The 12,832-nt window shown below is 41.2% G+C and overlaps 1 protein-coding gene across 11 annotated transcripts in view; it reads left to right on the forward strand.

The window, feature by feature from the left end:
- Positions 1 to 12,832, forward strand: part of PUM1 (pumilio RNA binding family member 1) — a 133,654-nt gene that overhangs the window by 58,722 nt on the left and 62,100 nt on the right. For 8 of the 11 annotated variants that reach the window (XM_047086016.1, XM_047086017.1, XM_047086009.1 and 5 more), the window contains exons 4-6: positions 368 to 476; positions 1,450 to 1,628; positions 11,451 to 11,617. In XM_047086016.1, coding sequence (XP_046941972.1) covers positions 368 to 476; positions 1,450 to 1,628; positions 11,451 to 11,617 — 455 coding nt within the window. The remainder of the gene's footprint in view (positions 1 to 367; positions 477 to 1,449; positions 1,629 to 11,450; positions 11,618 to 12,832) is intronic. The other 3 variants (XM_047086018.1, XM_047086019.1, XM_047086011.1) reach the window with 2 other exon arrangements.

Raw genomic sequence — 12,832 nt, forward strand, 5'->3', positions numbered from 1 at the left:
TTGTAGGTACATTCTTTTTAAAAAGGAGTCTTCTCAGCAAGTATTTAACTAAGAGGTCTAATATTACTCCCCTTTCCCCTGCCCCCCGTAAAATCTTGGCATAGGTTAAATGGATAATTGTAGATATTTAAGCTGAGCCTCTATTGTGGTGGGTTGATCTGTGGCCCCTCCTTGCCTTAGGCCTCTCTGTGACTTGTACCGAATATGCAGTAGTGCTCTGACCACAGTCTGTGTAGTCAGAACACTGCGATTAAAGCCCTCCAGAGCACATGAGCATCTGCAGTACCTTGTCTGAAAGAAAGTGTTGACTGCTGTACTTTCATCCTTTATGAATTCTTTAAAAGCATCTATTATTTTTAATTTGCAGCAGCTCTTGCCAGGTAAAAAGTTTTGGGAAACAGATGAATCCAGCAAAGATGGACCAAAAGGAATATTCCTGGGTGATCAATGGCGAGACAGTGCCTGGGGAACATCAGGTAATCTAGATCTAGCATCTGTACTGTGATTTATGCCTGTCTTAGAGCTCCTTTCCTCAGCAATTGGCAAGTCATGAATTTCACATCAGTGACATAAGCATGTCAAGCAATGTCCTGTCCTTTAGTATAATTGCCATGAAGGAGCTTATATGATGTAATTTATTAAAACATAATTAACGCAAAATCAAATCTTCAATATTTTATTGAAGTGCTAGCCACAGGGGAGTGGTCTGTTTGAAATGACCGTAATTTCAGCTATAACTTCTTGTTCTGTACTGCTGTCAACATACTCAGAATTAGAAAATCCATGCCTGCCATTTGAAGTTCATGTTTCTTTTTCCTCCCCTTGCCCCCCTGTGTACTGTGTATGGGATGATCTATTTGTAAATGTGGTTGGGACCAAATCAAGTTACTGGGCACGGATGCTCTTCTGATAGACTACCCCTGAAGAGGGATGGGGAGGACCTGTAGAGGCACACACTGACAGCAGAAAGAAATAACAGAGGATAGGGAGGAAGGAGACGGAAATCCCAAAAAGCCAACGTGCTGTGTTACAGCGCAATGTAAAAATGGAACCTCGGATGACAGTGAGTCATCAGAAAATATCAAATTATGTTGTTGGTTTTAAAAAGGGCAGTAAAATCACATTTTGTTTCAGTAATATTACTAATAAAATATATTAAAAAGAAATTCTGCTACTTGAAAGGGGTAAACAATTTATCCACTATACCTAGGTAAACCAGTTATGTGAACTGCTGTATTGTTCTGCTGTCCTGGATATATGAGGAGTGTGTTCCGTTTTCCTTAGTTTATGTAGAATTTATACTTAGGGAAAAACACAATAGGAGGTTTTGGCTCACCTGACCATGGCAGGCTTCCTGATTCCCAGTCATTGGTTTATCCATGAGACATCACTCATAATTTGTTTGAGCCTCTGGCTGCACTGTATCATGCTTGTGTATCTTTTTTGTAGATCATTCAGTTTCCCAGCCAATCATGGTGCAGAGAAGACCTGGTCAGAGTTTCCATGTGAACAGTGAGGTCAATTCTGTACTGTCCCCACGGTCGGAGAGTGGGGGACTAGGCGTTAGCATGGTGGAGTATGTGTTGAGCTCATCCCCGGGCGATTCCTGTCTAAGAAAAGGAGGATTTGTAAGTTGGCTTGAGGAACTTGTTCCTATATCTCTCTTTTTTCCCCCCCCTAAAGCAAAACATGCCTGTTTAGTTTCCTTAGATATTCACAGCACTAATTACAGTGTATTTTAAAACACTTTTATTGCAATTCGATGTCTGCAAACACAGTAGGAGATGTACACTGAACTTTTTAAAAACAGAGACATGATGTTTTTTTGGGGGATACATTGATAATAATGTGAGGTAGAACCAAAATCTAGTTCTCAGTTCCTTGGTCTATCAGAAGACATTTTTGGTTTAAAACAAACAGACAGACAGACAAACAAACAAACAAACAAAGTAAAAACAGAAGGAATTAAAATAAGAAAGCTGAAGCTGGGAATAGATCCGAGAGCAGCGATTTGCCAAAACCCAGAAATCTTTAAAGTGGACCAGATATGTAGGACCATTCTTATTTTGCTAGCTAGGCTTTAATTATGGTATGGTCTTTGGCCCTCTTTGAACAGCTTTGCCTCTTGTACCTTGCCTGTCAGGAAATTAGAATGTCTGTTAGTTCCAGATCTGCACACTTTTGTGGGGGCAGGGGTGGGGGGAGGGGATTGATCATCGTTTGACCTCTGTGATGCTCAGTTGTTGCCAAAGCAGTTCCTCTGTCTATAGCCTCTTCCCCTTTACGTCTTAGGCAGTCTTTCTCAAGCATCTTTGGTAGCCTTTCTTTCTCAAAACTGGTTCTTTCTTGTCATCAACTTTCTAGATCTAGAAGTCTTACCTTGAATTTCCATTTGAGTCTTCCTCAGATGTGTTCTGTGACTGGTTTTATATTCCGTGTCACAGCCAGGAAGGTCATGAAAGGCAGCCTGAATCTGTTTTCCCTCCTTTCCTTCTGACTCGACTTGCTTTGTATGTTTTCAGAATCCTTTCTCTGTGAAGTCTTTTGGATAATACTGTTTTTGGCAGTCTTATAAAAGACCTTCTTTTCCCCAAATCCTGTTAATAATTTTGCCTCCATAACGATCTCACTTTACCTTACAGCATTTATGATCAGTATTTTTCTTGCCATATATCTGTTGCTGGGTATCAGAGGCTTGGTCCTCTTTTCCTCATTCCACTTGAAACTTCTTTAGAGTAGTAGGGTATCATTTTTGGTGAAGCTTCCTTATGTGTCAAGTGCAATTCTTCAGTATGTTAGTGGACATGAAATGAATGATTGTTGACGTGGTTGGTGTGAAGAGAACAGGTGACATTTAAAGTACCCAGAATCCACGTGGAGTTAGCTTTATTCTAGGCATGTCAAAGACGATGCTTCAGCTAACATTGACACTTGCCATGTGGCTGGAGCTCTTAATTCTACAGAAAACCCAGAAAAAATGAACTCCTGTAAGAGGATGTTCTGGATTTCTCCCAGCTTCACACCTAGAAATTTGACGTGAGGAATTTAGCCAGAAGAGGATCTTTTGTTTTTATAAAAACCCTTAGGATGATGAAGGGACTAAACTGCGGCTTTTGTCTTGAGTCTTGAGTCCTGGTCATTCCAAACCTGACCCGATCGCTTCTGGGTCTTTTGACCTTGCAAAGACATAGGTCAGGTTTAGTGGCTTGTGGATCAGGTAGGAAAAGCCTTCTGTATTTGAACCTTCCCAAGAGACTACTTGGGAAAAATAAGATCTACCCTTGGATGTGAGGAATGGGTTTGGGCAAAATGATCGTTTCCTTCTTGTCCCGTGGGAAGGATGGTGTTACTTCTATTCTTTCACCTATCCCCGGTTCACCTCTTCTTCTGCCCTCACACTTTCCCTGTCTCACGAGCACAGATTTCCCAGGAAGCATTGCCTGCTAATTTCTGTGTGTAACTTTTATTTAGTTATTTATCGTAGGAGAAAGGTTGATATTGCGCATAGATAAGTTGTTAGTGTGGTGAACTGGATCCTGTATGCCTCCTGCCATAAATTCTCTATCATGTGTGTGCCCAGTTTCTAATTCTTGGGTATTAACCAGGAGGCACATGCCTGGGTTACTGTAAAGTTTGGAAGCAGGTAGAAAAATAATTGGAATCAGGAGACAGATAAAACACTGGGACTGAATTACTGCGATTTTTGCCTGCTTCTCTCTTTTAAGCATTTATTCCCTCCGTTAATCTTATGACAAAGCAGTATCTTCTGCATCATTGTCTTGTGTTGGATTTTGTGAAGGTGGCTTCCGTCTGAGTTGTCTTGAGAGATTGGTAATTTTCAGCCATTGTACAGTATTGTCACCAGAGGAGTTTAAGACCTCAGGATATAGAGGTCAGAAAATTGAACTCTCAGATAATTTACTGAGCCTCTGAGATTTGCATAAAGATAAATAAAACTTCTCCAGATGTGTTTCAACTTCTTCTCAGAAAAAACTTATTGTGGGTAATGAAATACTATCCCATATTTGACTTGAGTCAAGGGTGATACAGAGGACTGATCAGTGACATCAGGCTACCACATTGTATATCCAATCTCTTGGTGAATGGAGGCCTGAGAAGCAGTGAACTACTTTTATCAACTTCATGACCTGGCTTTGCTCTGCCTGTTTGTTAGATGACATTTGACCAAAGCTCTTGGTAATGGAAACCTGAGTCACTTTTTGGTTGTCATAGAATGCATGCAAAAAGGTGAACCTTTTTTCTTTTTTCTTTTTTCTTTTCTTCTTCTTCTTCTTCTTCTTTTTTTTTTTTTTTAATTTACTCTGTCATTGAAAGTGTTGAGTTCAGAGAAGAGCTGCTTTGTAGACAATTATTCTGAGTGGTAGTTGGTGGCTTATGGGTCAGAGCGCTCAGATATTTTTACTTTTTGGGTGACCGGACCTCCAGTAGGCCGTGGGGAGACTCCATTTTAATTCTAAGAGCTGAAAACCTCATCTTCGATGGCATAATAAATGTAGACCTCAAAGCAGGTACCAAGGGGCTATTTCTGGATACTGACAACAGATAACCCAGACTCTGACTAACTTTTTGCCAAGGGTAGTTTAGAACTAAAGTAATCTACTCATTCTACAGTGGTTTTCCACTTTCAGTAAGTTTGTTTCTTGGTTACAGCTTGAATGAAGGTATTTAACTCTTTGTCTAACTTGCCTGAGCTTTCTGAAGTTCATCTTGATTGTACAGATGGACTCAGTTGAGTAGTTTTGGCTTCTGTACTTTCAGGCTGACGGTAAGAATCCCACAGCAGTATTTTATTCTTAGCACCCACTGTAAAATTTTGGTAGTATTCCACATATGAATCAAAAACCAGGGTAGCAGGTTTCAGGATAATAGGGAAACTCAGAATACCAGTTAAGTCAGAGATGAGTCTTTTCGTATCCTTTATTTTATTTACCCCTGGAATAAGACGGCCTTCCTCCCCTGCGTCCCCCCAAAAGCATGGTTCAGAGTGGTTACAAAATCATACGTGACTACTGTATTGTGAGGCTACTGTGTGAAATATCCCATCGAAGGACCTCGCTGTTGGCCTTTGAAATACCAGCTGATCTTCAAATAGATTGAAGCCTAGCTAGTCAGCAGAGTGGGTTATAATTTCTACATTTCTGGTTTATGGTGCCTAGGGAAATGAGAAGACTACTTAAACTTCAGTTGAGGTGAAGACCACCTCAACCTTGCAGAAGAAAGATCTTTAGGAAAAAATACCTTGGGCCGGCCTTTCTACTTGTGTGTAGAGACTGGCGGCTTTCTGACCAGGAGGACGTGTGCACGCTCATGGCAGTTCCTTTGGGTCACAAAACTTAAAACTGGCTTTTCTAGTCTTTGCTGCATTTGTTTTAGGTAACCAGTGCTACTTAATTGATTTTGTTTAAAAGTTGTGTGTAGTGTAAATGCAGTTAGAAGTCAGGGGTTTGAATTTCAACTGAACCTTAATTTTCTCATCTGCAAAATGGAGTAATTAAAAACCCACAAAGTCTCATTTGTATGGATGTGTAATGTATATGAAGATGCTTTGTAAACCTTACAGAATCTTGCTCCACCAAGTCCACGGGCCAGTAGCATTCTCACGACCTGGGAACTTACCCCAGACCTACCCCAGACCTATTGAATCAAAACCTGCTTATTAATTGACAGGATCCTCAGGTGATTTGCATGCACACTAAAGTTTGACAAATGCGTAATTTTCTTGGAGGATTAAATTACCAGGAGGCCATGGATCAAATCCAGAAAGGCAGAGACAGAATCTGAAGCAGGCTCTGGGCTCTAAGCTGTCAGCACAGAGCCCGATGCGGGGCTCAAACCCATGAACAGCGAGATCATGACCTGAGCCAAAGTCGGATGCTTAACCGACTGAGCCACCCAGGCGCCCCTGGTGGAGCCCCTTTAGATTTGAACTTCTCTTGAACAGGAAATCTGCATGCTCTACTATCAATGTCAAGCTTTTAAATACGGACTAGATAAAAAGTTAAAAAACCAGCAACCACCTTTTAGAAAATGGTTTTGTTGTGTTTTCATCTCTGTAATAACAACAAATACCATTCTGCATGGTCAAGATATATGTTTTTCCCCCCTCCTGGATCTGGTGGCTACTACGCAGAGAACACTCTTCTTACCTTTTGGCACACCAGGAATTAGGTGATCACATGCGCAGTGTATATTCTGTGTTCCACTGTTTCTAAAGTGTACACCTCCCCACCTTACTCATTTTGAAATTGGAATGCAACTTGAAAATGATAGTATATCACAGTTTAATTGCCAGTATTTCCTTGTTAGCACATAAAATGATGGTATGTTTTATAAATTGATTTGATGAAACGTAGTAGTTGGTGGTGGCTCGATTCTGCATACATATCTCAAGAAAATCCGTGGTACAAAGGGTCTAATGATTAGAGCCATAAGTTTTTTCCCAGGGGATGGGGAGACATAAGATATCTAGGACTTTTGAAGCTTTGGGAGGTGGGGGTGGATGTGTCTGAAAAAGGCATTGGGAAAAAGATGTGAAAATGGAATAAAGTACTTTGAAGAATTTTTTTTTGAAAGAGTCACACTTTTATGTATTGCCTTATTTAATCATTGAAACAACCATTTGAGGTAGATACTGTTGTCCCTGTGAGTTTATAGATGCAAAAAATGAGGCTTAGAAGGAAAGTGGTAGGGCCTGGATTCAAACTTTGTTCTAATTTCGGATATGCAGAATGCTCTTTTTTGGAAAGAAGGGCGGAACATTACTAATCTCATTGAATGTGACTTGCCCCATGGAGCGTTGTGGTACGATCACTGCAGTAAGAGAAGAAATTAAATTCTCATTTCTCTGACTCATTCAGAATTAATAGGTATTCTCCTGAAATATTCCTCCTGTTATGTGAGGCTTTTGACAAAGCTGAGCCATAAATGGATGGATTCTGATCTGCACGATATAAAGTTCTTCTCTTTGCCTGCTCTTCTGTCAATTCTTTATCTACGAGTGGAACACAGTCTTCCACCTCTGTGTGGGCGGGGGATCTCTCAGAACCCTTCTTGGCCGCACTCTTGAGAGTTTGGCCTTGGCTACGTGCATTTTGAGCACTCATTGAATCCTATATTTGAATACTACAGGTTTAAGTTAACATTCATTTAAAGGAAGCCCACAATAAAAGGATGCTATTAATCCTTCTTTGTTTTTTCGTTTATTTAGATAATAGACTTTTTCGGTACTATTATGTGACCAAAAAAGCCAAACAAAAACCCTGCCTTTATGATGCTTATGTTGGACTTAATTACAGTGGTTCTCATTTGTGAGTGCTTATTAGAGTTGCTGGAGGAGAAGCTTTTTATAATACTTGTGGGAGCTTCTGCAGACCAATTAAATCAGAATCTCTGGGTGAGAGCCCAGACACTTGTAAATTTTAAAAAGATTGTGATGTTCAACACTAGCCATACAGCCACTGCACTGTGAAAATGAGTGTCCCTGGGAGGGCTAGATTGGCTATATACTTATATTAGAGTTAAACCGCTTAATTGGGGCATTTAAGAGTTTTAATCTTGATATCATGAATAATGTTACTTAAGAAATACCATCCCAGTGAATAGCTTTTACTAATTATCATAGTACTGTAGTGTAAAATGATTTATACTTCACAGACCTTTTGCATATGCATCATCTTATAACTGCTCTGTTATAATAAAATTATCCCTGTTCTGTAGATGAGAAAATGAAGACTCGGTTTTCATGACCTGTCCAAAGTCCTGTGACCAGTTAAGTGTTAGCAGTCCAGATAGAATGTAGGTTTTGTGCAATCTGGATTAGTCCTTCCTTGCTTCCTTCCGTCCTTCCTTGCTTCCTTCCGTCCTTCCTTCCTTCCTTCCTTCCTCTGCATTACTTCTTCCTTCTCTTTCCCTTCCCCATCCCCTTCCCCATCCTTTCCTGAGAGAGGGTCTTGCGAGCTGAGGAGAGGGGCAGAGAGAGAAAGAATCTTAAGTAGGCTCCACACTCAGCACAGAGCCCATTGTGGGGCTTGATCCCACGACCCTGGACCATGACCTGAGCCAAAATCAACCTACTGAGGACATTCAACCTACTGAGCCTTCCAGGTGCTCCTGGATTAGGTCTTTCTTTAAAAAAAATTTTTTTTTTTTCAACGTTTTTTATTTTTGGGACAGAGAGAGACAGAGCATGAACGGGGGAGGGGCAGAGAGAGAGGGAGACACAGAATCGGAAACAGGCTCCAGGCTCTGAGCCATCAGCCCAGAGCCCGACGCGGGGCTCGAACTCACGGACCGCGAGATCGTGACCTGGCTGAAGTCGGACGCTTAACCGACTGCGCCACCCAGGCGCCCCTGGATTAGGTCTTTCTTAAAGACCATATAGCTATGAATGTACCCTTATCTTAAATATTAATTAAAAATCTCATAAAATGTACCATCCCATTTCTACCCCTGTTTTTCTCTCTCTAGAGTGTTTATATTCCTAAGAGAACATTTTTATGATCCTGAACCCTGTATTCTCTTTTAATAGCAGACTTTTGACAAAAAGTCTTCCCACTTGTGCTCTTGGTATCATTCAGAAATCAGACTTGTGAGCCATTTTTATTTAGGGCTATCGTTGATTTACTGAACTTTTTCTCTTAAGTAAACTTTTTTTTTTTAAGTTCATTTATATGTTTTGAGAGAGAACACGAGCAGGGGAGGGGCAGAGGGAGAGAGAAAGAATCCCAAGCAGCCCCCTCGCTGTCAATATGGAGCCTGATGTGGGGCTTGAACCCAAGATCATGACCTGAGCCGAAACCAAGAGTTGGACGCTTAACTGACTGAGCCACCCAGGTGTTCCTTGAGTAAACTTTTTACTGAAATGTGACCCAAGTGCTAAAAAGCATATAAGTCCTATATGTTCATCTTTATGTGTTTCTATAAAACGAATACACCCAGTGACCATCCAGATCAAGGAATAGAAGCCTCTCTTGGGTTCCCCACCTTCAAATCGAAGGAACCTACTCTTCTGAGGAATTAATAGCCTAATCAGAGCAGAAAACCAGGTATCTATAATTTATATGAATAGACTGTACAATATTGTTGAGAAATGGCCCATTCTAGGGATTCCTTTGAAAATCTAGCCCTTGGCAATATAATTGAGTAAGTTTAGTATCAGTGACTGTTTTCAGGCCCTGGCAGTTGGCTTAGAGATAGGCCCAACAGCTTCTCAGCAAGCCCTTCTAAAGTGTCACTGAGGAAAGAAAATGCAGAGTTGATTTGGTGAGAGCGAATCTCTCGTCACCAGGTTTCTTGCTTGTTGGTGAAACTTGCCACTATTTCTTTATCCCATTTTCTTCCTATTTGGCCACCAGACCTTTGAGCTGCTTGTGAGACATTGGAGCCGAACTGTTCCTTCTGAGCCAGGAACTTGATTTGTAGATTTCTGGAAGATTACTTAGTTGTGTTAGTGGGATCATCCTTCCAATACTCTTGTTATTGGACATTAATGGTGTCACATACAGGTAGAGTTTGTTATCCAGACCGTGTCGCTATCTCCTGGACTCTTACGATAAAGACAGTGGGAAGGTCCTTCTTACGGTAGTAGTAGTTCAGTTTTGCAGGACTTTTTGGTCATTTCAGTTTCCTTCGTCATACTTTTTTTAACTTCTGCCAGGCACTGTATTCAGTACTGGGGATAGGAAAATGAATACATGGTTTCTGTCGGTTTGACCTTTGCAGTAGGAGGGAGGTATTGTTTCTGGACATTTTGGAAGATGTGTCTTTAGAATCCTATCGTATTCCCATCCCTTCTTTGGGATCTCCCTGTGGCACTTAATTGGCTGTTGTTCGTTCGCTCCTTTTGAACCTGTAACAGTCTTGCACTTCGAAGATTCTCCTGTGAAAGTCCCATCTCGGTGGCTGCCAAAACTGTAGTTTACCGTCTTGATGCCACATGAGTATGAAGTTGTATGTCCTTTCTATGTTCCTTCTTGTGTTCCTTGGTTCATATTAGCCGTGAAATGTTTTTCTGTGTCTTGAACCGAGAATGAATTTGAAAGTAAAATGGGCTCTGACTGGCAGGTGAAAGCTCTAAGAATGTCGGGATTCGTGAGTTATCCTCTCTGGGCCAGAGTTCTCCAGGAACTCGCCTAAGAGCGTGTGTGTATTTTGCATTCGTGGGTCTTGCCTGTTCACAACGGAGCGTCTGCTGCTCCGGCCTCCATTATTGACACACCCCCACCCCCAAAATGTGGTTGTGATGACTGGAAATGCTGTAAAGCAGCTCCTCTTTTTCTCATTGGCTCTTGCCTTTTGCCAGGAGCTTTAATTTGGGCCAGGTGTATTTGTTTCTTCCTTTGACTAGAAGTCGGTGGTGAGGACAACAAGCAAGGTTGCCTCTCCAGTTTTATAAAAGTAAAGGTTACTTACCGTTCGGTAAGATTCTGCAAAGCTCTGTGAACCATGTCAAGTCACTCTACCAAATCTTCATTTCCTTTTGGAAATCAAGGCGCATTTGCTTTCTATGTCCTGGTCTTAATTTAGGATTGTTGATAAGAGGAGACAGACTTAATTCCCTTAGAAGATAAGGCATCGGTGTGCGTGGCACCAAGACAGTTCTTTTAGGTCCAGTCTTCCAGTCTTTGTAGCTTGAAACACTTCAGAGGTCAAGTGTGCTGCACCAGCGATCCAGCTGAAGGTGCTCCCTCATAGTCTCATAATCTGCTATGGGACAGGCAGAGGGTGAGACAACAGATGAGCACTTCTCAGAGTACTTTCTTTTGGTGAAAGACTTTCACACTTAGATTGAACATGTTTTGAAGGATTAAAACAAAAAAATGAAGTGAAGGATGATTGGTGAATTATTGATGCAGTAAGCCCTGAGAACTATTGTGGAGAACTAGTGGTGCACATTGATTGGCAGGGCACATGTCTCGAGTTAAAGGGTAAGGTGATTGAATTGGACTGATGTCAGACTACACTTAGCACAGTTTTCAGAATCGAGGGAGTTTACACAGGCAATGGCATAGCAGGAAATTCTTTTCGTAGGCTTAACACCTTCTAACTAGACTGTGAGCTGCCACACCTGGGGCTTATTAGGAGTCATCCTGTTATATGGAATTAGAATTGGAAGTCGAGAAGTGGGACCAAGAGATGTAAAATTGTGGCTGGGCTTTGGGTAGAAAAGAGAAAACGGGATGGTGGGGCACTGGGTATGGTAAGACCGTTCTAAACTCTGTAACATAATTGTATGTCTGTCTCCCCCATTTGGCAAGACTTTCTGCAGTGTTCCTGCCTCTATGTTGTCTGTTAATTAGATTGTACTGTCTTGAAAGGGCCCGGACACTATCCTGTTGTAATTAGCATTTAGTGTAGTCTGGTGTCCACAGTGGTTGCCCGCTATTATTAGTTGATGATGATTAGTGAAGCTGAAGCTATTTTTTAAACAGGGCCCAAGGGATGCAGACAGTGATGAAAACGACAAAGGTGAAAAGAAGAACAAGGGTACCTTTGATGGAGATAAGCTAGGAGATTTGAAGGAGGAGGGTGATGTGATGGACAAGACCAATGGTTTACCAGTGCAGAATGGGATTGACGCAGACGTCAAAGATTTTAGGTTTGTATGTTTTACACTTCTGATTTTTGAATGGGGGCTGTGGGCTTTTGTTTTGATTAGCTTTATTTTGATTTTAGTTTTCTTTTTCCTTCCTTAACTGTCCTTTTTGAGAATTGGGTCTAGTGTAGGCCATACCACAAAGATTCTAAATTTACTGGTAAAGTGGAACTTTTAAGAGCTGTCAATGCCTGGTGCTTTGCCAGAACAGCTTTTTTGCATTCGCATAGGACTCTATTATTTGCAGAATGATTCTATACTTATCATTGCAGTGGTTCACAAATAACAAAATCACCTGGGTGGGGGCGGGGGGGGTGGTGGTGGGTTCCTTGGGACTTTCCCCAAGTTTCTCCCAAATCACTATCTTGGGAGTAACCGTGGTCACTAATGGAAGTGTGTCCTAGCTCTCTGGCTTGTTAGTGTGGAGGGAAGCAGTTGAGAACTTAGGCATTAGATCATTTGAGACTCATAAGCTCCCTTTGAGGTAGGTGGGTCAGTATCATCTCCCTCATTTTGAAGACCCAGAGATGTAGCTTATATGACTTGTTCTTAATTGTATCCCTTCCATGGATGCCTCTCATTCCATCTCTGGTCATGACTGATTTGTAGGTTTTACCCTGTAATTTAATGTACACGCTATTCAGATAATATTGTGTATCTGTCTTGTACATTTGGCAGTATTCTTCACTTACATAGGTAACCTTTAGTGGTGGTGTATCCTTTTCAAAATCCTTAGTGATTGATGTACAGGTAGAGAATTTAATTTTGAATAATTTTAATGTTAGTCTAAAGCTAATGTATGTGTGTCTAAATACACACACATCTATCTCTGATCCTAATTTCTACCACAGCCAGAATTAAAATTCATTTTGGACCATCGTTTGTAGAACACAATTCAGTTGTTTAGTATTCCTAATCTAATTTTTTAATCTTGCGAGTGTAAAGAATTATAGTCTTTGGAGGAAATTTGAGGCACAGAGTAATAACCACTTACCTAAGGTCTTTCGGGTGAAGTGGATAGCCTTTCTCTCCTGATTCTCAGGCAGCCTGTAGCAAGGTTTGGTATAGTTGACTGCTGGCCGGGTGGTGGTAGGGCATGTGCGTGAGAGGGAATACACAGTAGCTTTAATTTGTACCAGCTATAGGGTTTCTTTTAGGGATGAAGGGCACAGAATGTACTCACTGGCTATGCTCCCCTTACTAGAATGTAATATTGTT

The sequence above is a fragment of the Lynx rufus genome, unplaced genomic scaffold, assembly GCF_022079265.1.
Source record: "Lynx rufus isolate CCGP_SWC_20201006 ecotype Redwood Valley unplaced genomic scaffold, mLynRuf1.p SCAF_2, whole genome shotgun sequence".
In the NCBI taxonomy this organism is placed as follows: domain Eukaryota; kingdom Metazoa; phylum Chordata; class Mammalia; order Carnivora; family Felidae; genus Lynx; species Lynx rufus.